This window comes from Folsomia candida, unplaced genomic scaffold (genome assembly GCF_002217175.1).
Source record: "Folsomia candida strain VU population unplaced genomic scaffold, ASM221717v1 Fcan01_Sc001, whole genome shotgun sequence".
NCBI lineage: Eukaryota > Metazoa > Arthropoda > Collembola > Entomobryomorpha > Isotomidae > Folsomia > Folsomia candida.
The window spans coordinates 23449755-23476288 of NW_019091193.1; the positions used below are offsets into that span (position 1 = coordinate 23449755).

General features: G+C 36.8%; 7 protein-coding genes across 8 annotated transcripts; 1 reads left to right on the top strand and 6 right to left on the bottom strand.

Annotated features, from left to right (window-relative positions):
- The first annotated feature begins 985 nt into the window (after positions 1–985).
- On the top strand, positions 986–13960 carry LOC110860482 (agrin). Of its 2 annotated transcripts, XM_022109531.2 has the most exons (18): positions 986–1198; positions 1282–1562; positions 6929–7021; positions 7113–7151; positions 8696–8840; positions 8936–9062; positions 9141–9175; positions 9260–9375; positions 9460–9487; positions 10057–10187; positions 10256–10289; positions 10374–10532; positions 10945–11082; positions 11180–11327; positions 11405–11433; positions 12211–12240; positions 12678–12813; positions 13352–13960. In XM_022109531.2, the coding sequence occupies exons 2-18, from the start codon at positions 1478–1480 to the stop codon at positions 13421–13423; spliced, it is 1545 nt and encodes a 514-aa protein (XP_021965223.1). In that variant the 5' UTR covers positions 986–1198; positions 1282–1477; the 3' UTR covers positions 13424–13960. The 2 variants fall into 2 exon arrangements, with proteins under 2 accessions (XP_021965223.1, XP_035711856.1); XM_035855963.1 differs by lacking the exons at positions 986–1198; positions 1282–1562 and adding an exon at positions 2263–2296.
- LOC110860500 (dipeptidase 1) lies at positions 13953–16544 on the bottom strand. Its single transcript, XM_022109564.2, has 14 exons — positions 16414–16544; positions 16181–16331; positions 15953–16109; positions 15745–15877; positions 15493–15643; positions 15343–15424; positions 15123–15243; positions 14991–15046; positions 14890–14907; positions 14760–14829; positions 14609–14684; positions 14396–14522; positions 14265–14276; positions 13953–14176 (listed from the first exon to the last, which is right to left on the bottom strand). Exons 1-14 carry the CDS (start codon positions 16427–16429, stop codon positions 13988–13990), a joined length of 1359 nt encoding a protein of 452 aa, XP_021965256.1. The 5' UTR covers positions 16430–16544; the 3' UTR covers positions 13953–13987.
- Positions 16545–16734: 190 nt separating this feature from the next.
- Positions 16735–17808, bottom strand: LOC110842098. The gene is made up of 6 exons (XM_022087812.2): positions 17674–17808; positions 17433–17564; positions 17260–17370; positions 17116–17158; positions 16957–17033; positions 16735–16870 (listed from the first exon to the last, which is right to left on the bottom strand). The coding sequence occupies exons 1-6, from the start codon at positions 17722–17724 to the stop codon at positions 16856–16858; spliced, it is 429 nt and encodes a 142-aa protein (XP_021943504.1). The 5' UTR covers positions 17725–17808; the 3' UTR covers positions 16735–16855.
- A 587-nt stretch (positions 17809–18395) lies between these two features.
- LOC110842101 lies at positions 18396–19388 on the bottom strand. Its single transcript, XM_022087814.2, has 6 exons — positions 19247–19388; positions 19034–19162; positions 18932–18967; positions 18748–18862; positions 18600–18676; positions 18396–18532 (listed from the first exon to the last, which is right to left on the bottom strand). The coding sequence occupies exons 1-6, from the start codon at positions 19301–19303 to the stop codon at positions 18524–18526; spliced, it is 423 nt and encodes a 140-aa protein (XP_021943506.1). The 5' UTR covers positions 19304–19388; the 3' UTR covers positions 18396–18523.
- Positions 19389–20074: 686 nt separating this feature from the next.
- On the bottom strand, positions 20075–21118 carry LOC110842085. The gene is made up of 6 exons (XM_022087796.2): positions 20961–21118; positions 20713–20856; positions 20601–20636; positions 20424–20541; positions 20253–20335; positions 20075–20190 (listed from the first exon to the last, which is right to left on the bottom strand). The coding sequence occupies exons 1-6, from the start codon at positions 21012–21014 to the stop codon at positions 20176–20178; spliced, it is 450 nt and encodes a 149-aa protein (XP_021943488.1). The 5' UTR covers positions 21015–21118; the 3' UTR covers positions 20075–20175.
- Positions 21119–21216: 98 nt separating this feature from the next.
- On the bottom strand, positions 21217–22395 carry LOC110863138 (sepiapterin reductase). The gene is made up of 2 exons (XM_022112386.2): positions 21716–22395; positions 21217–21583 (listed from the first exon to the last, which is right to left on the bottom strand). Exons 1-2 carry the CDS (start codon positions 22234–22236, stop codon positions 21277–21279), a joined length of 828 nt encoding a protein of 275 aa, XP_021968078.1. The 5' UTR covers positions 22237–22395; the 3' UTR covers positions 21217–21276.
- A 2281-nt stretch (positions 22396–24676) lies between these two features.
- On the bottom strand, positions 24677–26453 carry LOC110863538 (L-xylulose reductase). Its single transcript, XM_022112879.2, has 4 exons — positions 26204–26453; positions 25872–26127; positions 25604–25709; positions 24677–25470 (listed from the first exon to the last, which is right to left on the bottom strand). The coding sequence occupies exons 1-4, from the start codon at positions 26259–26261 to the stop codon at positions 25123–25125; spliced, it is 768 nt and encodes a 255-aa protein (XP_021968571.1). The 5' UTR covers positions 26262–26453; the 3' UTR covers positions 24677–25122.
- Between the last annotated feature and the right edge of the window lie 81 nt (positions 26454–26534).

Consider the following 26534-nt stretch of genomic DNA (forward strand, 5'->3'; position numbering starts at 1 on the left):
ATTTTTTTAATTATAAAAGGGTAGTAAAAAGATTCCGAGAATGTAAGGTTCAGAATTTTGCGACGGGTCCTTTGACAAGTTTTGTGAGCACTGAGGTTGTTTGTTGGATAAAAAACGCCACGTTGTTAAAACAATAATTATTCATGCAGAACAAAAAATGTTAGAAAAATGGCAAAGTAAAATTCAAGAGTAAATAAGCAAATAACTGTTCGTTTTTCATGGGCGTTTTCGAAATTGATTTTTTCAACCCAGATTAATTGGAGTAATCGAGCCAGCTATAACAGGAACACACCAACCCAAACAATTTGTATTTATTTATTTAAATAACTAGACGACAGCTTTTATTGTCAACTCCAGTTATTTGACGTAAATCAAACCTTTTCCCACAGTAATCACGCATAATGTGCGCTGCTCTAAAGTACATATGTACATATATGTACCTTAATTTCTATCAAAATGATCTTGTAGAACACGAAAAATGTTACAAAGTTGGTTGAACTTGACATGACTTCTTGCGACTTTTGGCGTGTAATTAAGGACAAGAATCACTAACCCTTCTCAAAACTGTAGCAATCCAATAAATAAATATTATGGTGTATAAATAAAATGTATAATTGAGAACCTTAACCAAACCAAGCATGTAGGTAATCTTACCAGCCCATTGTTCAGTGAGACTGGTAATTTTGAACTGACCAACATATCCTCATGCTCGTCATCCCTTTAACCCTCAATCAATTAAATTCGAAAAGTACTTGAAAATGATGTGCATCACTTTTATCAATCAGTGAGAGAGAACCAGCGTCGGACGGCCACGAATGCATTGGAGTTACATCTTCATAATAAGAGTCGTCTCACCCCCATCTTATATTCGATTCTCTTCAATTCCTCATACTTCCCCATCCACAACAATAATAAGAACCAAGAAGTGAGCCTTATTTATGGCGAGAAGTGTGTGCATTCTAACTGAATCTGAGGAGTACAAGTCAACATCCAATCTCTCAGGAACCACGTTGGTGCAGAAGACGAGACTTTTCTTATTTACAATCTCGCATTTAACAATCGACTGTGAAACAGGAAGGAGTGCTCATTGTAGACTTGTCTCAACCAAGTGTCCAACCCAACAATGAGTCCAGTTGGTCTAACGCTACAATAATTGTTTGCCAAGAATTTAGAAAAATCTTTTTCGAAACAATTACACGTACTAAATATACAGTTTTCTTAATTGTTTAGCTCGAGAGTGGGTTAGGAGGAGATTTGATGCAGTTTTCATTGTTTCTCTAGAAAATCGAGCCCGTGTCTCACTTTGCCACCATCGCTTTGGGTGCATATACAGTGATTTGGGTACAACTTGCACTACATAAACACAATATCGATCAAACTCGGGATTGGAAAAATTTAAACATTTCCAGTGAATTTTTCGTTTGAAGAAAGGAGCATTGAAATATAATTAAGACGCAAAAGTAACTGAAAAGTCAAAATGAGCCCTGGGTGGGTGGCCGGCACCTCGATGAAAAAACAATTCTGGTCTCAAATTACCATTTTGACAGTTCTTCTGCTCATAGGTAAGTTCATCTCCTTTCCACTCTGTCTAATAATGCTAACTATTCTCATACATAAGACATAAATATATATCATCATCAGCACACCATCCAGTCAAGTGCATTCAGTAAATGCAAATTTCCATGAATTTCATAACTGGAAAAGTTACTCGTTTGTGTCGGACCATGATGATCAGCATAGTTTGATACCTACATGTCATGCAATAATCATGTTCACAATGATCATATCTATGTTTGTTGAAAATTTGTGCATTTGCATTGTCATTAAACTGTCATCCGATGGTATTGAGGTATTTAATTTATCAGCAGTGAAGTGACAATGTGAGACACGAATACACGAGAATGGCGTAAACATCCATTATTTTTATCGGTTAAAGTAAAAATGCAATAGAATTATAATAATCGTCTGAGAACAACACAATTTCCTGGTGTGCGCTAACTGAAAAGTAGACGAAGCAACAGAAATTACTTTATTATCGGCCGAGCGAGGTGCCAATTGATTGTGAACTAGCGCATGGTACAATTCTACAAGACGGGTCGTGAACTTGACACTGACACAACAAACAGAAAATGGGTAGTTGTACTTGGTTCGTGCGTTGTTTGCTTGTAAAACAATCGTGAGAAATGTAATCAATTTTTTAGAAGTGTCTTATTAGGTAGTCGTTTAGAAGTGACACACATGCAGGGTGACTTACTACGTATCAGGACTGCTCGGAGGATGCAAGATAATGACTCTTGTAAATCCCTTTTTTGAATATATTGGTCTGGTGAATCATTATTAATGTGAAAACGAATTTAATGCACCATTAAAAATGCCACATCAATACCTAAATATTATATCCCGACACACATTAAGCTCGACTCGTCTACATCACCTTTAAAGTTGATCATGTTTTTATTTGTCGGTGACTCTTGAATGGTTTGGTCTTGGAGACGGTTATGGTTTCAAGTAATATTCTTTATTTCTCAACTTTAATTAATTCAAGCTGTGCAAATGCGATATTTAGATTTTCAAGTTTCAGTTCTGTCACGATTTTATTGATTCAGATTCAGAAATGCAGAAACATTGTAATTTAAAAAGTGCACCAAATCAAAGAACTGTGATTTAATGACAAATAAAAAAAGAGATGAATTTAACCCATTGTGTCTCACACACACATTAAATTAAATTTTAGTAAAATTGAGATAATTAAATTAAGATAATTAAGATTTTTCCAAGCTAGGAAAAACTATAACAAATAAAAAGCATGTGCATATACATATACATGTACACATGTGTTGGACACAATATTAGAATTGGGTAAATACACGTGTCTTCTTGAATAGGAATGATTCCAAGAAAGTATTTATCTGACCTGTTTTTAAGCGATTTCATATTCATACCCAATTAATATTTAGACGTACTTTCATATGGGTCTCATCCTCAGTGTCACGAATTGAAATATTATGTTTGTATGTAATTTTGCTGGCACGTTTTTAGTTCTGACTTAAATTGCATGATTCTGAATTGTTTTCAAAAGTCAACAATAATTCAGGAACAAGAAGAATGCTTTTCTTCTCAAAAGTTTGATAAAGATTTGTGCACATGAAGTTGGCTGTGATTACATGTGTTGTGTATGGCTTATGCACATTTTCCATATGTAATGGCCTGATGGGTGACCTGCTTTTTATTATAACATGTAATAAAACGTGTTTTAGATTCATCAACAACAAAATCTCACTTTAATCAACACTTGCTAACTCTGCCTGTGAGTTTTGAGACTTGTCGATTTTAAATCCCCATTAAACGTGAATATCGGAATCTCATTTGGCTGGCAATCGGCAATTCCTGGCTCCTCGTATATAAAAATCAGCAGACGTGCCATCAATTTCGAAAATTACAATATCTTTTCCTGTAATAAGGTATGATTGCACTTAATGCATGCATTTGCAATTTATCTCCTTGATTTCAGTCCTACAGGCGGCAGTCATAGTGGTAGAAATAATCGGCAAATAGTGCTCCTCAAGTTTCTCTATGATCAGTGGCAGTAAATGTCTGTTAATTATAGTTCTCAGTTGGGTCTAAGTAAATGTCTTCATATTATTATCCCAATTTACTCGTTTCACATCTCTGTGCAAAAATGAGGGAGATTTTCATGACACCATAACGTGGTCAGATTTAACGTTTTTATGTTAGAAATCAACCTGAACTTGAGAAAGTCACTGCTTATGATCTTGATGGATTTCGATTTCATTTGAAGGGAATGCAGTCAGCCAGTAATAATACGTGCACAAACTCACAACTAGCCCAAAGTACGACGAGTTGGGACGATGAATCACAGAGAGACAGGATCGGAAGCAACATGGTAGCGGACAGGTGCGCCTAATTAATACGAGATTGATGGCATCAAATTTCATTATTGCTAAAAAGTAAATCAAACATTCAATGCGATGCTAAATGTCTGGGAGAAACCAACCGCCGCCTGTCAAATGTTTTGCCTTTTTTTAACCTCGTAATATGTATGGGGGTTTCAATTTACTTAGAAATGACCTTGCTTCTCAGGTAAAAAATGTGGTTGGGTGTTGTTGCTTTACACATTCTCACATTCGAAGACAGCGGTCTGAATGGGTCACAAACTATAAACAAGCAAAGATAACTGTACTTTGAGAGTAAGGACCATAACACATTTGCAATGCTTCAAGTATTTCCAGTGCGACCACCCTCCTGGTAAACAATTCCTTGCGTTCATGATTATTGTAGTCGTATAAAATGAGTTGCAGTAAAACCTCGAGTCTATAAACAAGTAAGGTATCCTCCTCTGTGTGTGACGATGATGGGCAATTGGCTCTTATAACTGTCCATTATTTTATGGGAGGCTTTAAGGCATTAAACCAAAGTGGGTTTATGCCCCAAGATTTGCAAGCTTCGTTTCCGAATTATCAAACTATCAATTAGTTGTTTTAGCCGCACATAAAGGTCCACTTTAAATCTGGTCGTAAATAGATCTTACACAACTGCACAATGCATGTAACAAAAGACGAAGGACGACAAAATTCGTTATGAATGTTAAACACGTCATTACAGGTTATGATATCTTTGATCTTCAAATTTTACCAGATACGACTATTTATCTTAATTCGTTACCATCTTGTGATACTTACTTTAAAGTAATAAAACGAAACAAAACAGAATTTTTGCAGACCCAAGTTTCTCAAGGTCGAAGGATAATAATTTAGAATCTCACAATTTTTGCAACTAAAAATTCCATATTTCCTTGAATATGTATATAAATAATATATGGCGAAAATTGTTGCACATATTAAAAAAATAGTCCTCCATAAAAACGAGCTCTGTATACCTCACCAGAAAATAAAATGAGTGACATGTCAGATCTTAGACAAGTTGCATATACATATTTTAAGTCAAGTACTACATATAAATATGGAAACCTTAATCGAACACTGCATTTTTTAATCAAATATAATATTAATTTTCTTGACCAGACAGACAAGCCGAAAGTTGGAAAGGATTTAAATTATGATAGCACACTGATGATTTTTTTTGTGCGTGCGGATTTCCAGTACTTAATAATAAATAAGACACTAAATAAATAGGTTAAGACTGGTAGCTAGATAATAAACATAGTTCCCAAGCCCCCTTATAGATTTGGCTTTGAGACATATTCGAGCTGTTTTTACAACGGACACTGTGTCTGCGGGATAATACGGATGATAATGTTTTTCTTGCATCTTTGTACTTGAAAACTTGCCAGAACGAAACCTACATAAGTGCAAGCAACGTGTGTGGCAACATTCAATGCAATTTTGTGCAACTCGTGTGGTAGTAAAAATAACCACTATGTCTGCTGAATGAAATGTACATATTGCTTCTACGGTTCTTGATTCTTACAGCCCAGCACAGAAGCATGAAAATCTTCAGGTTTTACATTACGGAGCTTCTTCTGATGGTCAATATGGTGCAAGTAAAAATACGGAGCTACTAAAAGTACAACTAATCTTATAAGTCTTATAATCTGTAACAGTGTGTGAGATTGGCAGTGCCCGAGAGGAAATAAAATCTGTCCAATAGGAAATCTTTCCAACAGGAATGAATTCGATGCAGCTCGTTCGAGTGATTGATAGTGTACACAGACCGTGTCAAATCGATTGAAAATTAAATTGAGGATTTTATGTCGCGTGGTACGAACTCCTCACGTTGTAAATGCATGCACTTATTGTATGCATTGTGTATGCAAATATGTATGTTTTTCGAAATGCAAAGTTTGCTCAGTGCAAATCTAAAATTAGCGAGTGTGCTGTGTGTCTTGTGCTTGAAATAGGAAACAGTTTAAAGCTCTGTGAAACTGACCACGAAATGAAGAAGCACGTTGAGTGGCTGAGTCACTGAGAAGAACGCAGCGTTCTTGTGCGAAATGGTCGGGAGTCCACGTCATAGGCTCATCCTCAGAGTAGGCATTCGCTCCACAATGCGCACATATTATTTATTTATTGTACACACCACTGCTGACTGTGTCATTTAGAAATCCAAGCGGAGAAGAAAAGGACAAATCATCCATTTCGCCGTGGGGTGCTAACTAAGTACACTTGTAATGCAAATGCTGAATAAATGAGAGCCACCACTTGATTGGCAAGAGTGGGCTAATAGTGGCAATTTATAAAACTTGCGATTTAGACGACCATCGCTCTCTTAAGGCTTTCCTCGTTGAAAAGACTAATTAAATATTTATGTTTCGTCGTTGTATTCGATGGCGGATGAATGGTTTCAATTTTATTCTTATGTGATCCGTCTGATTGTTGCTTCATCCCAAATGCACCGGTTCGAGGGGACAATGCAAGTCTCGAGAGCTCGTCTGGCATGGCATCACAAGCATCAAATTGAACTGACCTGTGCTAATAAAAGGAATGTACGTACATACGTACGTACGCATCCCGATAAACCCAATGATACTACAAAAACATGCAAACCAGCAATTTCGGTTAGCAATAGAATGCTAATAGCACATGAAGAAATTAAGTTTATTTGCATTGTGGGAATTAATTTGGATTTTCAAGCTCTATAAAAAATAGACGAAAGAGGACATAAAGCTCGTTTCAAATGTAGAACCAGTGAAATTTTCTCCTATTTTTTCTCTTCTGTCACAATTTTTTTTACTACTGTACAATTTTCCACAAAAAAACGGGAGATTTTTTTACATTTTTTAATTGCATACGTAAATACACTTGATATATTATTTGCATAGATATTTCATAGTGGTAAATATGTCAATTTTGCAGTTGCTAATTTTTATTAGACACAATTTGCAATGCTGCACCGCTAAAAATTATTCCAATGATTACAAAAGACAATGACACGAATTTTTGATTTGCAGGTATCGCGGAAGGGACCGAGTCATCCGTATCGTGTCCAAGATCATGTTCTAAAGTTAGCGAACCCGTGTGTGCAAGCGATGGCGTTATTTATGGTATGAAAGCCCACGGACATAAAATCTCGTTTATAATTAAGTTCGTCTTCATAGTTTTACGTGTCAAATCAATGTCGTATTTAAATTTCAGCTAACGACTGCGAAATGAGGAGACGAACGTGTTTAAAAGGTGAGTGCATGCATATTTGAGCTGGTGTTTATTAACTAATAAGGAATTGTATGCATCAAGTGCCAAATTAAGGGTGTTGTGCGAACCCATCAACCCACTCATTATTTCAGATGAGAACATTGACTCTCGAAATAAGACAACGTGCATTGAACTAAAATTCTAAAATTATTGTAACCCTACAATTGGCAGACGGCCTTGGCATTGCATTTTAGCCATATGGATGAGAATGCATACATATTTATGCGTGTAATCATCTATTATACTCTCATCATCATTACCTTCGTACACAAGAAAAATAAAAGGCAAGAAGGAAGAGGCAAAATTGTCAGAGCAAATCAAACCCAGCCCACAATGCCTTTTTTCACATAATGTGAGCATGTAGATGAGCTATTAGATATTCACTTGTCCGGATTAGAGATTTTAGAAAGATTGACTCGAGTCACTTTTACCTTCACTTTGTCGTAAAATGAAGGAAAAATAAGATTTAATAAGATTGCAATGAGGCTCACGTCATAATGTGAAATTCTCTTTCGTGCTCGTATTGCACTAAATCAAGTGAACTTTTTGTTTTCGCTTTTACAGGATAATGCAAATGCGTATTATTCTAAACGGACTCCTCTGATTATTTCTTACACATTCACCCCTTGCCCATAATTATGTATCATTAGGAAGAAGAGTATGAGTGACATGGGCGATTCTGCACACCATCTTGAACAACAATTTCTTTCAAGTTTCCTCTGCTCGATAAGTTTGTTTGGATTGCGAGTGACTGAGCGGAAAAAGGTTTATTAGTCTGCATTCTTCCAAACACTGATCTTTTTTCAAGACGCAACACGCCGTCCATCACTTTCAAGTTTCTTGTTTTACGGGTTGGTGTACATAGAGGCAGAGATTAAGAGACCATACTCGATTAGGAGACCATAAACCATGGGAGATAATAAGGTGCAAGATTCGCTAATTAAAAAATGCAGTGGGGCATGTCCATTAATTAGCGAGAAAAATGAATTATCCCAACTTTAATGAATGGGAGGTGACAAGTATTATTCTTAAATATTCTGCACCAGAGGAAAATTAGTTTAAATGCTAACTCTCTCATTTCCGTTTCATATAAGACTAAATCAGAATAAATAAGTATGTGCAGAATTAACAGTTTTTTATTTAAAAAATTAGGCATAAAATTTGAATTTATAGAAAGTTCAGAAAAAATCTGGCTATACACCTGTGACCCCGAATGAAAATCATAAGGTCGACATTTACGCCAATATTTACGCCATTATTGAATTCCATTCGCACGACTCTCGCCAACAGATCATAGTTTCAAATGAATCAAAGTATCAATTACCGATTATGCCAACGGCTACATTGCTTAATTGTTGGGTCATGTATGGAACTCTGCACGTTCATTTCAATCCCAATTAGCATCCATTAATGAGAGTAGAATTTTTTCAAAGGTTTATCTACATGTAACGCACGAATGAAAGCAATTTGTTTACAAATGCAAATTAAATCACGGACCAATTAATTGCGACGAGTTTATTTTGCAGGTGTAATATCCGTGAGCTTAGATCTTTGCACCCGAACGGCAGGCTCTCGTTGTGATAGCAAATGCAACAGTGAGTACGATCCTGTTTGCGCATCCGACGGTCGAACTTATCTGAACAAATGCACCCTCCAAGTGGAAACATGCATGTGAGTTAATTATTTGGAACCCGACAAATCCGTATCGACATGGTCTCGTTGCTCTAATTAATACCAAAAACGTGTATTTTATACCACCGGAAAAGGAGGGGAATCAACATGGCTCACAGCGGACCTTGTATGAATTCTACTGCCACCAGGGAAAATTGTCCACTTTCTTGCAAATATGCCCCAAAAGACGGTCCAATTTGCGGAAGCAATGGAAACGTTTATGTAATAATATTTTAAACTCGTGCCAAATTGATTCTGTCAACGTCAAAGCAGATTCACAGTGTATAATTTTTGTTGCAGCCGTCAACATGCACTATGAAATTTAAGACGTGTGGGTGAGTATGCCTTTTCATGGCTCATCTTTCAATTCGCTCGTCGTAATTGTTAGAATCCAAGGGCACAACATTGTCTCTTTTTAGCCAAGGAGTCGTCCGAACCTCATTAAAACGGTGTAAAACCACAAAACATTGTGGTGACGCGTGCTGGCGGATTGCAAAACCGACCTGTGCATCGGATGGACGATTGTACAACAACGGTAATTATGTGTATTATACGGCGTATGAAGACCTCCAATATTAAGAAGGCTGAGAAATACGGTTAAACATTGAAAATTGTCTAGGGTGTGCCATGCTCAAGAAGAACTGTGGGTAAGAACTATGTATTTTGAAATCTCTTTCCTGCATTACCTTGCATGCAAGGCTCGATTTTGGATTAATTTCATCATATTTAGAATAATCTAAAAATTTCAAAAATGTTTCAAAATATGGCTTAATTGCATTTCAACAACATTGTGCATCAGATACAGAGAGATGTATGTGTGTAGTTATCACCGTGTATAAGCAGCTTAACTACCGCAATAACTGCAGTTTAGCAAAGCAGCGCAAGTTCCACATCTTTGCCCATGAAAACATTTTGTCGGCCAATGTTTTTCCGCGTCAGGGATTTTAGTAGAGCTCTTTAATGTCAATTCAATAGCTCTGTAACTGCTCCCGACGCCTCTTTTGGCTAATGATACCAAATTTTATCCAAGCATATCCATTGGGGTTAAGCGTATCTAAACACCACGGTTAAATATCTCCCAAACACATGCATTATTTGCTATTGTGATAAGTGTGGGGTGGTATTAATACGTACGTATGGATGAATATTGGTAAATGCTGATTGCGGTGCCCGCCTGTTTGTGTTTAACGATAATTACGACAATTTTGATATTTAGAAAACACGTATTTGAAGTGCCCATGTCATACTGCGTCCGGGACAGACGAGCTGAAAATGGGTGTCCAAAATCAGCAACTTGCGACAACGAGCCTTTTGTTCCTGTCTGTGGCAGTGATGGCAATATTTATGGTAAAGGAAAATTGAACATGTGAACAGCTTCACACCGATTTTGACTCTCATTCTGAACCACCTTACAGATAATTTATGTGAGCTGAGGTTAATGCATTGCGGGTAACGTCATCTTTCTTTATACTATTAAAAATCACATTATATAATTTCATAGCACATTAATACCAAATTTTTATGAATACTCAGACCTAAAAAATATCGTGTCGACGCCGTTTCATATGAAAAATGCAGAGAAAAGTCAGACAGTTGTAAAATCATTAAGTGCGGTTCCAATCTGGACGAGGTGTGTGGGACAGACGGGAAAACGTACAACAATTTTTGCAAGCTACAAATTGCAACTTGCAGGTTCGTAATGTCATAATGTGACCCCGTAAGTATGTACAAAGAACTTTTATCAATTCTGTACCCAAATCATAAATACTCGGTTGTTCAATTGTGCATATCCTTTTGTACTCGGCTCCATTTTGCACTTGTGATAGCACATTGTGACTCATTTTCTGTTAGCACCCACATGCTGTTAATTAACTTAAAATTTTAAGAGCGCAGATTTATGGATGCAAGTTTAACTTCAAAGTTGTGAATGTCAAAGTGTATCATACTGAATTTTGGTGCAGCTGTTTAAACAGTCTGATTCAATTAAGGTCACGAGAGCAGTGCTCTCCCCTTAGCGGTGTACTCCCCTTAATTATTTAATTAAGCCCCTACTTGACAAACCACTGACGATGTTTCGATATTACAAAAATTATGAATAATTTAGAAAAGGAATTCAAATGGCGCATTGGGGGGCATGCACGAACTTAACCCAGGTTGAAAACTGTGCCCACTTCAAAGAACGCTGTCCCGACGACGTTGCAAGCGATGGGATCGTATGCGGGTCGGATGGGAATGTGTACAGGTGCGAGCTCATGTTTAATACTTTATACGGATAGCAATAATATTTGGAGGCATTAAGTGCAAAATGCGAATAGATAGTTAATGACCCTTGATTTTAGGAGTTTATGTGAAATGAAGAAGGAAACTTGCGGCCAAAGAGTGGTCGCCGTCTCACTGGAACGATGCCAAACTACAAAGTATTGCAACACTGGGTGCGAAAGCCGCCGTGAATTTGTTTGCGGATCGGATAACAAATTTTACAGGAATGTGAGAAAAGATATGACTTACTTGATGTTAGTAATAATGATTCAATTAAATAATTAATTGTGTATTTGATTTGCTAGGAATGTGAAATGCATATGACTAATTGCGGGTAAGATTTTGACAACCTGATTTTTGAACAACTGCAAGTAATTCTGACCTGTGATACCAATTAAAATTTGAGACAGAGAAGTGACGCGTATGTATGTAGAGCCGGTGGAAAAAATATATAACAACATTTATATTGCCTCGCAGTCCAATCATCGTGCTTAGTTGAGAGATTAACCTTGTTTAAGATACTCATCCAAATATACAAAACTTCACTTTCAGGCTTAATTGTCAATTAAATGCAACCAGGTGAATCTTTAATGCACTTGTTGGTTTTGTGGACACGTTTGGTAACTTTTTTTCTTTTACCGAAATGAGCACTTTGTTCATTCATTAACAACTTTTATAAAACTTTTCCTTATTCTCACTTCAATCAGATTAACGACATGATAACGTGCATTCACTCTTATAAAGTAAGGCTCAGCAGAAGAGACCACATTTAAACAATGTGTGAGGCAATTCTAATCTGATCTCTAAACACCTCAATCAACAATCTAGTATTTAAAAAAATAAAAATGCATTCAGCATTTTTTGATTACGGTTTTATTCTTTGGTGCCAAAATTAAACGACACCACTGCGAATGTAGGTTAATTGATGGACTTTTTTTACGCGAGTCCCGGATGCGCCTACCAGACTTATAAAATGACAAAAGTAATAATTAAGATAGCATCGTGACGTTGAACTGTGGTCATGTAAGAAAACGGAGGGAGGGGAGAACGAGAAACGTGAGCATGAGTGATGACAATGATGATGACATTTTTTTTGTTAATTGAATTGCAGAAAACACATGTATGTCGTACCTTTGTCAAGGTGAGTATCAAATCTTGAATTTAGCTACTTGTGTTGAAATAATTGAATGCTGAAAACAAATCGGAGCTAGTACATTGATTAAAAATGACGGCATTGGCTGGCATTGCAGACATAAAGAAAGTCGAATTAGGAAATTCGGTTCATGAGTTTTTTGGGGTAAACGACTTTTGGGTTGGGTCGACGTTGTAGAATGTGTTCATTTAAAACGTAACACTCATACGTCACGAGAATCTACTTCAATGGGTTGCACGAGTGAGTCATTGTTCTCCTCGACGTCTCCGCGTCCATCCGTGCCGATCAGATTTTTTCAAATCATACTGATCTGACGCTTCATGTTTTGCACATAACATGCATTATGCAATTTTTGTTGCTTATTTCTCATTAGAAAATATTATGTCATTTGTTTAAACTCAGTTTGTTGTTACTCTGTATTTTAGATGTCTAGCGGCGTTCCAATTCCGAGGTTGCTCAAAAATGTGTCCACATGAGTACGATCCGGTCTGCGGCAGTGACAACAAGACTTATTCCAACAGTTGCTTCCTCGAGATGGAAAATTGTCGTTCGAGAGCTTTGGTAAGGAAATATCACGGTGCAATTATTATGTAATCTTTTGTACTACAAATCTCCATCCAAACGAATACCCAACTTTGTCAGTAACAAAAGAATGGTAAATATTTACTCCATTTCATAATGTCGATTTCATAGCGAGGGTTGTATGAATAGGTCGAAATGTGTTCTGCTTTTAGAAAACATTACTTCCTCGAGCTTCCGAAATCTATGTATCAAATCTTTCTTCTTCATAAGTGAAAAGAACAAGAGAAAATATGTAAACAATGTACAAAACAATAGTTTATGTAAGAGGTCAAGTCGTCGTTTAAAATATCCCAGAAACGGCCAGTGCACCAGACCAGACAAGGTTGCTGTCTGACTAAAAAATATTTCCGTGGCTTCAAAGAACTATAGTCTAGGCAAATTTATGATAGTTAGCGAATCCTGCTCCAATTATTTCGACATCAATCATCATTATTTTCTCAACATCGTCATCACACATAAATAGTATGCGGCTCAGAACTTGAAACTTTGAAATATGAACTCAACTCCTCTGTTGCAGGTATCCAAGAAGCATCACGGAAAGTGTGGTCATCCCGTTTTGGAAGCCAAGAACTATTTGTACAAGAGATGAGCACGGAACAATCGCTCCTCTCCCTGTACTGACTTTATAATATTTAACTATTTAAGCATAGGACTTGTAAAAATAACATACGATTCACTACGGCTTTCTTTGACTTGAGATTTTTGCACGAGCTAATAACCGAATGGCACTAAATTATTGAATTTGTATTATTAATTATGATGATACTAAAGTTAATCCTGATACTCAAGTACTCAACGAATGTATGTATGTACTAGATAAAATTAATTGCTAAGGTAGATGTTTCTGCACGATGACAAGTTCTCCCTGACCATGTCGCTTCTATTGTTGATAAAATTTTCTGTAAAAAGCCAATTGTATGTGTTTTACAAATATCTTTGTTGAATATTTTATCCACTAAAGTTTTTTGTCTGCTGTCTCCGTTTTTATTTATTTATTGTTAACTAATCGTGTCGAAAAGTTGCTTCTGTAAGAGTCGAAGTCGTCTCGTTGATCGTGGTAAATCTCAGTTTGGTGTGTCATTGTTATTGCTGAAGTAAAATAAATATTTGAAAATACCGTTTGAAATTGGAGTCTTTTATTATTTTTATTATTTCATCGGCCAAACGGATCTTTATTCTCATTCTGGGGATATGTGTACAGGGTTGGAAGGGTTGGAATGCTTGACGACGGATCAACAAAAGAGCTCGGAGATGTACAATTGCCTCGATCCCAATATTTTCGGATTTCTGACCTCTTTTGAAATGCCTGAACTGGTTCCTCGTTCTTTAAATCTTCCTTCACCTTCGAAGACCCAGAAACATGTTATTCACTTATCTCAACATAGTCATTCTAAAGTGAGTTAATTAATAATAATGGAAATAGCATCTACCTTTTCAACCTCCTTTTTGATGTATTTGGAATTTGGATTAGGTCGAATTTTGGATTATCACAAATAAATTGTATTATATTCTGCACTAGGTTTGTATTGCATTTGAGAAAGAAATATGCACACGTATGTACCTCAAGAACGCGGAGAAAGTTTTTGCCTGCTAGCTGCTCCAATTCGAAAGAGTGCCATTTACCGGACTCCACCAAGAGGGCAAAGAGGTCGGGGAACTTTGAAGGGTCCTCCAGTCCCCGCACAGTCCTAGAATGAACCGAGTAAGATTGTCATGACCTGGACATGTTGGTGTTTATCTAAATATTTATGTGAGGAAGAATTGGGTGTCTTACTTTTCAATTCCATCAAAGTTGCTGCCTATCCCAATGTTGTTAACAGTGGCTCGATTCTTGATGTACTCGATATGCTCTACAAAATTCTTTGCCGTAAATTAATCATTGTCTTTCGTGTATACATAAAAATGGAGATGATGATGAGACATACTAATTACGTCATGGATGGTTGCGTCAGTTCCATCGCATTTTATTTGATTCGAGTCAAAACTAACCATCACCTACGAACAAAATCTATCTTAGATCCAAACCTAATAAGTCCGTTCTATAGTGAAACTCACCAGCGCATCTTTCTGCCTCTATATAAGCACAAAGTGAACTTGTAATTCATTTTCATTGCCCCAGATTTACAAAAGTAACTGGTAATTTACTTAATTCTTACTACGGTTTTTAAAATTGCATCCCCTACGTTCGTATCAGTATCGCATAAAGTTCTTGCTATTGCATAGTTATCAAGATGAGAGGATTACTTGGTTGTACCAATTAAATTAATACTTATAGATGTATTAAGTACCTGCAGAATGCGAAAAAATTATGGGCGATTTTGAAACCGCCATCACGTCAACAACAGCCCCAATTGAGGAATGTGTCATGTCAATTATCATTCCGAGTCTGTTCATTTCCCGTACGACATCCTGCAATTATTGCAAGTGCGAAATTATTCCCGTTGTTCAACATGTTGTGGTGTCTCAAGTGCAATACTTATGCAATGCACATGCACGTACTTAACTTACCTCTCCAAAATGTGATATCCCGTGACTGTAGGACACAATTCTCAAGCTTTTATTAGAGTGATCTGCTCGCGAATAATCGATCCTATATTTTTTCAATGGCAATAGTGAAATAGCTTCTCCTTAATTTATTTATGCATGTATTTTTTATACCATGGTGTGCTGCAAGTATGTGCCAAAGTAAAAATCCGAACGCCCAAGTCGTAGTATTGGCGAAGCACGGATAAACTCGATTGAATGCTGTGACCTCCTTCCACTGCAATGAAACTCGCGATTTTCCCATCATCTCGGGCTTTCTCAAATTCTATTAACAATAATTAGCAAATTTTGTAACTCTCAGTAGAACATAGTGCACATTTGTCACCCCCTTTTTCAAATAAGCCATTTCCATATTTATGTATGCACCTTCTACAGTAGTGACTAACTGAAAATCATCACTGTTCGAGTCAAGAAAACGTTTTATCACATCAATCTGTTCTAGTGTAATGGGTACGGCGTCTTTGTACTGAGATTCACAGTCGGCCCGTGCCACCCAAACCTAAAACATTTTGTTGATTCAGAAATGTAATCAAAAACTCCACATTTTTTTAAAAAGAATATTCGATGATCGCACCTGTCCCCCGACATGTCCGTCTTTCAGGCGTTGTATGTCTGTCTGAGAAGTATTCAATGATTTCCAAGGTTCAGTTTGTGATAAGTTGGCTTTCAAATCCACTTTTCTTAAATCGTTGAACACCATTCTCCGAATGTTGTATGCCAAATTATTGTGTCTGGACGTTAAGTTACACGTATGTACTGTAAACTAATTGAATATCTAATATGCCTGAATTGAAATTAATACCCATCGATCAGTGGAGATCTTTCCAAAATAAATTTCGCCCTTTCAATCGGTGGCAAAGAATCCTCGTGGATGTAATAAATGATTGCAATTATGCCCATCAGCACGGTCAATATTACCATCGTTCCGAGGATAAGAGCCATTAATCTGTTCCCTGTGTAATTACAAAACTCAATAAGTATTTCGTATTTTGAATATTTACCTTCCAAAAAATTTCAAGGAATTTTGAAACGTACGCTTGTATGTATCCATTTTGTGATTTCTGTATTTTACGATTTTTCCAAGCCATAACAAATCAAGATTTCACAAGCTGATTAATCAATCTTAGACTGCATACAGACTTTCTTTCCATTTCGTCCGATGCACATGTGTAGTTAAGATTAATTTATTAAATTAATCTGAACTATGTATGCTCATTGATTTGACCATGGACATATATTCGTGCGCATAACGTGCTCTAAATATTTTCACATAAAGCTGATGATGTAATTTCGTATGAGTTTCAGACACAATCATGCTGTCAACACGCCAAGCGCAATAAAAGAAATATACGTAGCTCAAGTTTTGAGTGATTTATTTCGATAACAAATTTCATTCCGAAAGCATTTATAACAATTTTAGCCTGACAAGTTGAGTCCTAGCTGATTTAATTACTCTGACGGACAGAGTCTGCTCCCATTACTTGCTGCATAACTGCAAATAAAGTGACATATCCATGAAATAGTGGTGTATAATAAACCCTCATGTTTATTTAAGGTTGGATCTGTGGGTGTACTTACGCTCATTATAAAACCCGTTAGGCATTTTACCAAGGGCTCATAGGATTTGCAGGTGGGCTCATTTGGGTCCAAAGAATCTGGCAGAAAAATAAGAAATATTTTTTAGCACTATGTTTATCCGATAAACTTTATCGACTTTCTCATAAAGCGATTTTTTACCCATAAAGCGCTGGCATTTCATGGAACCTTTAAGTGCCTTTTCCTGTAAAATATTGGGCACAAAATATTCACATCGACATCATAAAAAGTGATGGAAAAATCATGGATAGCAAATGAAAATGAAGAAATGATCAATTTTCTCACCAAGAACTCGACGGGGATGTACTCGAGCACGAATCCTAAGGCACTCTCGATCTCAACCTTCCCATCAGGCTTGATCGCCCCACTGGCGATGAGGACGCATTTCATGATGCACTGAAAACGATTAATAACTTAAATCGGTCTTAATTGGTAAATGGTGAGACACAATGGCTTACATTCATCTTCTCGGTCTTTTCTTTGCCTTTGAATCCCAGTTCCTTGGTGCATTTCGTGATAGACTGCATCTGGTACTTCAACATGTCCGACACTGCAGTCTTGCAGGCTTTCTCTTCACTTTGAACATCTTTCTGTACATAAAACCAAGTATGCGGAGATTGAATACAAATTGATATATTGAGCAACGGAGATTAAAAAATAGCTTCAATGCACAGACTAAGAATAAGTATTGGAACTTACAATAGCTGTTAGAATAAAGATGAAAATACTGTAATTTAAAAACTTCATCATTTCGTCGCAAGTAAAAAAACGTTCATAATCCGTTGGACGAAATAGCAATATAAAAGCAAACTGAGCACTTGTTTGGGTTATATTTATGCATTTTCAGGCTTTTAATTGAGGTACAAAATTATATGATGCCGAAAAGTATGCGCAGTTATTTGTGAAACCTGTAATTTTTTTAATTTTGGCAATTTCCGGAATTGTGAAATAAGGCGTTTAATTTGCAAAAGATGATGATTTACGCTCCACGTGTCGGCATCCTCCTTCATCACTCAATGAAATTATTTACTTCCGTAGAAAAATGGAATGACTTCATTTGAGCCTCCTTAAAGCTTAATTAGCGTATTAATTCTGGAGGTGATGCCACGTATTAAGGATTCCATGATTTAGAAATATAGTTAAATACATAGTGAAACATTGAATACAGAGTTATTACTGCGTGGATAAGGTGCAAAGAAATTTATGCCTGATGAATGTTTCGGATACGCAACGCAATATTGGTAATATGTAAACAGTTTAAATAAGTATGCAAATAGTAAAAGTATATGAGCTAGACAAATGTACTATAGATCTTTTTGTTCTTTGTATTAACTAATTGTCCATACTTACATATCCTTTCATTTTCTTTCTGCATTTAAACACAAAATTGGTGAATGAAATGAGTAAAAATACGTTATTTATTTGTTGTTTCAATTTGTTTATTTATTATTTTCGGATGAAGAAATATGACAATTTTATTTTTATTTTTATGACCAATATTGAGCCAGGACCCAAATTTATATGCAAATAGGAAAATGGGGGGGGGGGCTTAGCACATCTGTAAAACGAAATTGTATAATGTAACACCTCCTCGATACCATCATAAAATCAATAACGCAATTTACCTTTGCCCCAATATCAGTGACACAAGTAAGAAGAGGTGCATAACTGTCGCAGTTTGGTTGATTTGGATCAAGATCAGCTAGAATCATTTTTATAAAAAAATGTATTAAAAAGGTAAACGGTAAAAAATATTCATGCCAATTAACTGACCAGCAAGATGTCCACACTCTGAAAAAATGTTGTTGGCTTTGTCCTTCAATGAGGCTGGAATTCCATCCAAAAGCTTATTGACCAAATCGAAATCTACATTTCCATCAGCTCCAAGCTGCGCAAAGACCGATTTCAATTAAGGAATGTCATTACGTTTCTGACGGTTCTAAGTATAAAATTTTACCATTTGTGCCTTTTGCAGAACGCATTTCATAATACACTGAAAACATTTTATGACATTCAAATTAAATATTTGAAAATTAAGCGACTAGTAAAAAAAACTTACAAAAACTTTCTCCTTCTTTTCGTGAGGTTTCGAAAGGCCAAGGCCGGTAATGCATGGAACGACATGCTTCATTTGATCCATGAGCATCGTCTTGAGAAAATCTTTGCATTCGTCAGCATTTGTTTGTCTCTGTCAAAATTTCGGGATTTTTAATTCAATTGTAAATATTAAGCTAAAGATATTTATGCAAATAATTTGCTGCGACGTACTCACCACCAAAGTTGAAGAAGCTACCAAGAACAAAGCTGTGAAAATACACCTAAAATTCATTGTATCTGATTTATCTGATCTATGACAAAATATTAAAATGTATAAATTCTCACGACTGCGTTCAATTTTGCTCTCAACAGTTGAGCTTGGTCATATTTATAACTTTTCCGAGATTGCATGAGCATAATTTGAGAGGGGACGCAGTCATTCATCATTTTCAAATTACCCAAATGTATTTACCCCAAAACTAAAGCGATAAATAATACATCAAATAGGTAGTCTGATAATAATGCTTATCTGTGCAACATGCGAAGCCTATAATTCTCCAGTAATTCTTGACGGCATTTTTTTCGCTCTTCCTATAATTACTTAATAAATGTCAAAATATGCGTGTAAGGGTTATTAATTTATGAGTCATTTTATACAAACAATTTCGAAAATTCGGGACATACATATGAAATTATCTCTGGTTTCTGAAAATGTAGGCAAAATGCGGGTATGAAGATCTGTTGAAGAATATGTATAAGCATTTTGTAAAGTATTGATGAATTGATGGCTACCATTAATAAATACATAAATATCCGACCATAGGAAAAGATGTACATGACATTTAAAAATGCAAGATCCGTAGTTGGACGCCGATTCATTTATTTTTGGATTACATACTCGTTGGTTATTGCACATAAATTTAAAGTGGGATGCACAAATAAATAAAAAATTACAATTGAGCTTGTGCATTTTCGTGAGAAATAAATTCATGATTTCCTTTAAAGCTTTAAAGCGACTGAGCGAATGAGTTCAATGAGTTGAACAATAATATGCTTATTTGACTCGGATATTAATAATATTTTATTTATTTATTGCCATCAGTTTTAACAGTGATCACGAAGAATGAGAGTGAATTGTTGAAATTTAAAACATTATACATTGCACTACACCTTGCAAATCTGAAAAACAAGGATAATTGTAGCTTGTTAATTGCTTTTGAATCGCATTATTTATTACTTACATTGAAGATAAAGTCAATCCCACAAGCAACTAAAGGCCTCATTTTTGTGCACCCTTTGTCATTCGGGTCTCCAACGTCAATGTCTGTAATCATCAGGCAATTTATTAGTTGCATATAATCATCCACCATACGCGAATCATTCCGTCAACTGATAATCAATGACAAGCTTACTTGCATATTCTTGGCATTTAGCAATTTCAGTGAGAGCTTTCTCAATGTACTCGTTCGGAATTTTCTCCAAAATAAATGATACAGCCCGCATAACACTTATCCGACCTTCAGGTGTTAGCTGAAAACAATTATGAAATCAATCACTACATGTATCAAACTAATTATCAGTGATCGTACCGTTTCTGCTCGTGCGAGGACACACTTCATGATGCACTTAAAATTTGTATACCAATCATTAGAAATATTTCCAGGCGAGAATTAAAGGGTTTAAACATATTAATCAATTTACATTGTAGTTGGCCCCCCTTTCCTTTGGGGTAGTGAGTCCCAGCTCATTTATGCAGGGGACAATGTGTCCCAATTGAGAGGACATCAATTCCTGAACCATGTCAAGGCATTTTTCGTCAAGTGCCGCTGCACCGTAAACAGCGGTCTATATTAACAATTATTTCATGAGAAATACCATTCGTTGACTGACTTCACATTCATGAATATTTTTAAGATATGACTTGTGATAAATTTAAAAGAGTAACTCACCAAGCTTTGAAGCAGTAAAATGCAAGAAAGTCCGATCCTCAGAAGCAGAGTCATTTTTAATAGGTTGCGAGGATCTCTTAAAGAATTTGCATTCTTGCAAACTAAAAAGTACGATCGATGATTGAATGCACCACTTCTATTTATGCTTTTTCGCAAATAGTGATTTAACCAGAACTATGACTTTATGCAGAAGCTATATAATTTATGCGTATAGTTTCTAAATGTGTTAATAAAAAATATTGGAATTGTACATAGATTCAGCGTGCAGATATTAAACAACCAATTTTATTTAATCCCAGTAATTTTTTTAATAACATCAATTCCACAGGTTTGATACATCCGGAATTTCGTGATAGCCTACATGCTCCCCTTTAATGAACTGTTTGCTGGCCAACACCTTCATTAACTTTGTCACAGTTTGCTCGCACGACAAAACTTTCCCAGCCTTCCTACTTTCTTCGAAAAATCTGGCCAAGTCGGGATCCGCAGTGTATTTGACGGCTTCTTCGTAAATGTCAGTGTTGACACAACCAGGGGCCCAATTAAGGGCATGAACCCCCGACTCCAAGGCCAGCGACTTCAGCAACATGTCCCTCGCAGCTTTGGCAGCACAATACAATCCCCTTGAATAAATAATGCATAACAGTATGCTTTCACATTGAGACATGGAATATCACATTCATCGCTCTTTGTCAGCCGAACATCAAAAGAGCTCAGCAGTAAAGTGCTTATCATTATCTAATTATGCAACGTACCAAGTCTTGAATGGCTCCAAGGCGCCATCAGAACTAATGTGGACCACACTTCTGCACTGGGTGGAAGATTCTGGAAAAACTTTGAGGAAGGAAGAGTTCAATATGATGAATGAATCCAAGTTGAAGGCATAGTAAGTCTGAATTTCTTTCAAATCATCCATCTCTGCTACTTGCAGACCGGACATGATTCCCAGACTCGCTGCGTTTTGAACGATCATGACATGGTCAAATTCAGCCATAGTTCTTCCTCCTTGTTCCATGGCAGATTTGATAAGTACTTGATATTCGGCTCCATTTGGCTGTGCTAAATCAACTCCAGCCACTGACACAAAAATATCACTGTTCCGATGTCTGAGAATTTCCTCTCGACAGCTTTCCAGGCCTGAGAGAGACCTTGCAAGCAGAAGGAATACAGACCCTGGTCCAACTTTCTTGGCGAATTCCTGTGCAATGCAGCGACCAATTCCCCGACTCGCACCGGTCACAAGGCAAAATGTCTTCCTATTCCAGTATGACTCCATCTCATGAATATTCCTTTAGTTTAATTTACCAACTAATTAGACTCCTTTGACAAATGAGGAATTAAACAACGGTCACTGTGACACATTCAGTACAAGATACCCACTACTAAAAACATAAATTGAGATTTGTTAGACTGACCCACATGTTTCACTCAAGGTTATCTTCTTCATCAAATTATAAATGCATTTGAGACGAGCAATATGATGTATGCATCATGTATTACACACATCAGTAATGTGTATTACATAATGGATGGTCAACAACGCTTACAGATAAAAATATATCTTGTTGAACAGTACTTATGGAGATATGTAATTATATCTTTGATTCGGGGGCGTGGCATACTTGAGTTGATTGTGTCACCAGATTTACGTATTCTTCAAACTTCCATTCATTTTTTATGATTAAAATATATTGCTAAACATTTCTAAGCCTGTGTTACAAGCATACATACAAATAGTGTTACAAACATGCTAATTAATTGGCCTATTTCTACATATATACATAAAAATATAAGTGATTGGGTTAATGCTACATTCGTGAAGTAAAAAGTTTGGTATCCTTGATGTATTTCGGGTAAAACAATTCCACCAAGACAGCGAGGCAGCTAGTAATTATTCCAAATAAAAATATTAACAGCACACAGGATACATTTTGAAGGTTCAAGGGATTTGCATGATTTTCCTTGTTCTGCATTACGTTCAAAGTGTTTTTCATGTGCTTGTAAACTGGACTGTCACGCTGATTTGAAAACCATTCTTTTCCAACTTTTTTATCCTCGTCAGAAATATCTTTCAGCCACTTTTGCATAAGTCCTGCATCTCGCATCTCAGAAGTGATCCGAGTAAAAGTTTCTGTGTAAATGGAGTTTTTTCGCAGTGCAACTCCGACATACGCATAACCTGCAATATCCGTGGAGAATAATATGGGATCAAATTGGGGGAATAAGGTTAAATTGTTTGACATTGCGTTATTCAGCACTAAATTCCATCCAATGCACACGGTTTTCTGGTCCATTGCAGCCTGAACGATACACTTATCGGACGATCGCTGGTGAACGAACCGTCGTGTTAAACTCTTGTAAACTTCCGAGGTTGAATAATTGAACAGAATGAAACCTGCTCCCCCCAGATAATTAAACACGAGAGTGTAGCCCGTCCTGAGATACAAATCATGAAACGACCTGGGAATATTTTCTGAATTGGGAAACGATAAAAACCCAACCAAATGACTCTTGTATGCAATTCCAGTAATTAGAGTGAAAATTAACCATAAAATGGCAATAAAGCGAATATTTTGTGGCTTTTTCAGAACGACCACTCCTTGTTCGATTGCTAATCCGAAAGGAATCATAACAGAAATGTACAGTAATGAACTGACAGAATTTCCTCGTTTCCTTATTGAACCAATTTTTACGCTGTTCATAGTTTGATAATAAAATAAGTGAAAGTAAAACAAAGGCACAAAAATTACGAATGTGAATGTAATCAAAATCCACAAGGTGAGTTTGAATGGAGAAAACAGTGCGTCCCATTTCACCAGCAACTTTGGATGAGCAATTCCAAACTTCATGACGTCCTGATGCAAAAATTGGGTAAACTCGGCTGCCTCGTAGCGAATTTGATTGATTCCCATCATCGCAGCCAGGTCAGCGTCTCCATGAACTATGCCACCCATCATTCCCGTCCAACTCCCATTTGGTAATTTTATCCCAGTTGGTATGTGTCCCCCTGTTTTGAAAGTAAAGGAGCAATTATGTGTGGTAGAGATGGCTCGTAAAAGCTGATAATGAGCTCCATGCAACTGGCCCGTCCTCTTGTCACGCCAAAGATATGGAGGAAGGTTTGAGGACACGACAGTCAAATGACGTCCCTGCAGATTAAATAATTTCAGAGATAAAACTGGCGCAGTAGTTGAAACAGCGGAAGCCACAACATGTCCGTCAAACATTTTCTGAAAATATGACATGTACTGTCCTCCTGCTTTCACATCCCACAATGTCTCATTTTTCATCACAACGATTATATATTTAAACAAAATGTTTCCTAAAGTAGATTTTATGGCAGTCAATGGAGTTTGTCTTAAATTGTGTCCCATATGAATAAAGATGTACCGGTCACGATTAATTTTTCCGAAATCAGATGCACGATCCGCGATTTCCTCAAAACCATTCTGCGTGAATCCAGGAGAAAGTGGCACAAGAATGTTGCGACAAAAAGAGAAAGTCTTTGCTGGGTATGCAACTAACTTGTCAGTTTTTCTGGTCCCATAATTTAATTTATGAGTAAGGCTGAAAACGAATTTTGGTGCGGAGAAAGCGGTAACAATCACAGCCCAACAGTCAATTAAATCAGAACCATTCTTGTTGGTTTGTGGAATTAAAACTTGATTTTCACAAAACGTTTGAGTTTTAAGTTCTATTTCACGAATAGATTGAAATATGGTTGATTCAAAATGTGTTTTTTTATTCAGAAAACAATCTGCTGCTGCATGGTGCAACACCATTATAATTGTAATTATAACATGTTGTAATTTAAGCATTTTAACAAGCTTCATAGTTATTGTTAATTATTTTGGTGATTTAAAACACGTGAAACTGGTTGATCTTAAATGGCTTTTCTGTGAAAAGATGTTTTAAAGCATCGGCTATGAGTATTGTGGAGCATGTTACATACACAAGTTGGACTTTATTAGGAGAGAATATTTTAATTTGTGAAAGTGGAAGTAAAAAGCTCCGTGGTAGCGTCACTGTCTGTGTGTACAATGTTGACAGTTAATTACATTTGACGGCAAAATTCGGGATAGCAAGTGTCACAGACATTTTAGGAACATAAATAAATAGCAGAGCATAAAAGAGTAGGAATATTATTGATCTTATGATTTGCTCATGTAGCACAAAATCCCCCATCAACTATTACATTTTCGCCTGTCATCATGCTGCTCGCATTTGACAAGACGAAAAGTATTGTATTTACCACGTCGTCCATCGGAAGTATTGGATCTCCCAACGGAGTTCGTGCTTTTACACTTGCCAAAATCGCATCCAAGTTTGCAGGTCCTCCAAACAAGTTTACAAACTTCTCAAAAGCTGGGGTCCACACACAGCCCAAACTTACCGAGTTTACGCGAATCTTGTGCTGCCCTAATTCCACAGCCATGGTTTTTGTCAGCATATCCAAGCCAGCTTTAGAGGTGCAGAAGACCGAGTAATTTGCCAAGGACCGTTTGCCGGCCTAAAAATATGCAGTGCATGCATATCATTGATACAGACTTAGAAAATAATACGACATGTAACAGACGCAGCACATTCCATTGAAAAGTATTTCTAGTCATGGGGTTGGGCGCAACTATTCTTGGAACACTTACGATTGAAGTGACGTTAACAATAGATCCGCCATTTCCAGCGTCAATCATTTTCTTGCAAATGACTTGCGATACGTTGACAGCTGCCTTCAAGTTTGTGCCAATAACTCTGAAGAACAATAATCCAATTGCAATGACTAATCTTAATCTTGTGCATTGAGACATGTGATGTGATCAGAAATAGCTTGGTCAATACGTGTCTGCATACTCGTAAATACACAAATATATCCACAACGCTAGAACGAGAATTCCGGAAACGGTGAAAACTTACTCGTCAAAAGCATCCGAAGTAATTTCCAAGAATGGTTGCATTCCTCCTATGGCAGCATTGTTGATGAGACAGTCGACAGGGTCCAGTCCCTGGAGGGCTTCTCGGGTGGCATTCCAATCCAACAGATTGACACACACGGGTTTCACGTGGGGGCATTCTTCCTTCAGAGCATCAAGGTCTTCCTGAGTCCTTGACAAGGCGTATACGGTTGCCCCGTACGTATTCCCGAGTCTTATTGCCAAAGCCCTTCCGATTCCTACGGAACGACCAAAAGATGCTCACAATTATACCAGCTCAAATTGCTTTAATTGACTTTAATTAATCGAGTTTGCCTTTTCCTGCTCCAGTGATCAAAACTGATCTTCCTTTGAATTGCTCTTCCAATGACATTTTGAGAATGTGGGGAACGTGATCTTGCTGGTTTAGTGATTTATGGATGTGGGTCCGTCAAGGAGATGAAGTTTGGCGTTTGTCTTCCTTGGAATTCAGCGTGATACTATGTCTGCTTTCAAAGAACGGAGCCCATGTAGTTCATCGTTATGCAAGTACAAATGTGGCATGAGACTCTTGGACTGAGTGAACTTTCCCCGTCTCCAGTAAATACTGGACGAGTTAGTACAAATACGCATTATGTAATGCAGTGCTATACAAGTAATCATATAG

Bases quoted from the DNA above. Each gene is read 5' to 3' on its own strand.
- LOC110842098 (XM_022087812.2), bottom strand. From the start codon at position 17,724: ATGATGAAGTTTTTAAATTACAGTATTTTCATCTTTATTCTAACAGCT. The intron at 17,371-17,432 runs GTAAGCCATTGT...AATCGTTTTCAG, and splicing joins AAAAGACCGAGAAGATGAAT to TGCATCATGAAATGCGTCCT. The intron at 17,034-17,115 runs GTAAAAAATCGC...TTTTTCTGCCAG, and splicing joins GAAATGCCAGCGCTTTATGG to ATTCTTTGGACCCAAATGAG.
- LOC110842085 (XM_022087796.2), bottom strand. From the start codon at position 21,014: ATGACTCTGCTTCTGAGGATCGGACTTTCTTGCATTTTACTGCTTCAA. The intron at 20,857-20,960 runs GTGAGTTACTCT...TTGTTAATATAG, and splicing joins TTTTACTGCTTCAAAGCTTG to ACCGCTGTTTACGGTGCAGC. The intron at 20,336-20,423 runs GTAAGCTTGTCA...TGATGATTACAG, and splicing joins TAAATGCCAAGAATATGCAA to ACATTGACGTTGGAGACCCG.
- LOC110842101 (XM_022087814.2), bottom strand. From the start codon at position 19,303: ATGAATTTTAGGTGTATTTTCACAGCTTTGTTCTTGGTAGCTTCTTCA. The intron at 19,163-19,246 runs GTGAGTACGTCG...AAATTTTGACAG, and splicing joins TAGCTTCTTCAACTTTGGTG to AGACAAACAAATGCTGACGA. The intron at 18,677-18,747 runs GTCAGTTAATTG...AAATGATTCTAG, and splicing joins AGAGTGTGGACATCTTGCTG to CTGATCTTGATCCAAATCAA.
- LOC110860500 (XM_022109564.2), bottom strand. The intron at 16,110-16,180 runs GTATTAATTTCA...CTTAACGTCCAG, and splicing joins AGATCTCCACTGATCGATGG to ACACAATAATTTGGCATACA. The intron at 14,523-14,608 runs GTAAGACACCCA...GGTTCATTCTAG, and splicing joins AACTTTGATGGAATTGAAAA to GACTGTGCGGGGACTGGAGG.
- LOC110863538 (XM_022112879.2), bottom strand. From the start codon at position 26,261: ATGTCATTGGAAGAGCAATTCAAAGGAAGATCAGTTTTGATCACTGGA. The intron at 26,128-26,203 runs GCAAACTCGATT...GTCGTTCCGTAG, and splicing joins GATCACTGGAGCAGGAAAAG to GAATCGGAAGGGCTTTGGCA. The intron at 25,710-25,871 runs GTAAGTTTTCAC...ATTGTTCTTCAG, and splicing joins ACTTCGGATGCTTTTGACGA to AGTTATTGGCACAAACTTGA.
- LOC110863138 (XM_022112386.2), bottom strand. From the start codon at position 22,236: ATGGAGTCATACTGGAATAGGAAGACATTTTGCCTTGTGACCGGTGCG. The intron at 21,584-21,715 runs GTACGTTGCATA...TATTTATTCAAG, and splicing joins TTGGAGCCATTCAAGACTTG to GGGATTGTATTGTGCTGCCA.
- LOC110860482 (XM_022109531.2), top strand. From the start codon at position 1,478: ATGAGCCCTGGGTGGGTGGCCGGCACCTCGATGAAAAAACAATTCTGG. The intron at 10,290-10,373 runs GTAACGTCATCT...ATGAATACTCAG, and splicing joins CTGAGGTTAATGCATTGCGG to ACCTAAAAAATATCGTGTCG. The intron at 11,434-12,210 runs GTAAGATTTTGA...ATTGAATTGCAG, and splicing joins ATGCATATGACTAATTGCGG to AAAACACATGTATGTCGTAC.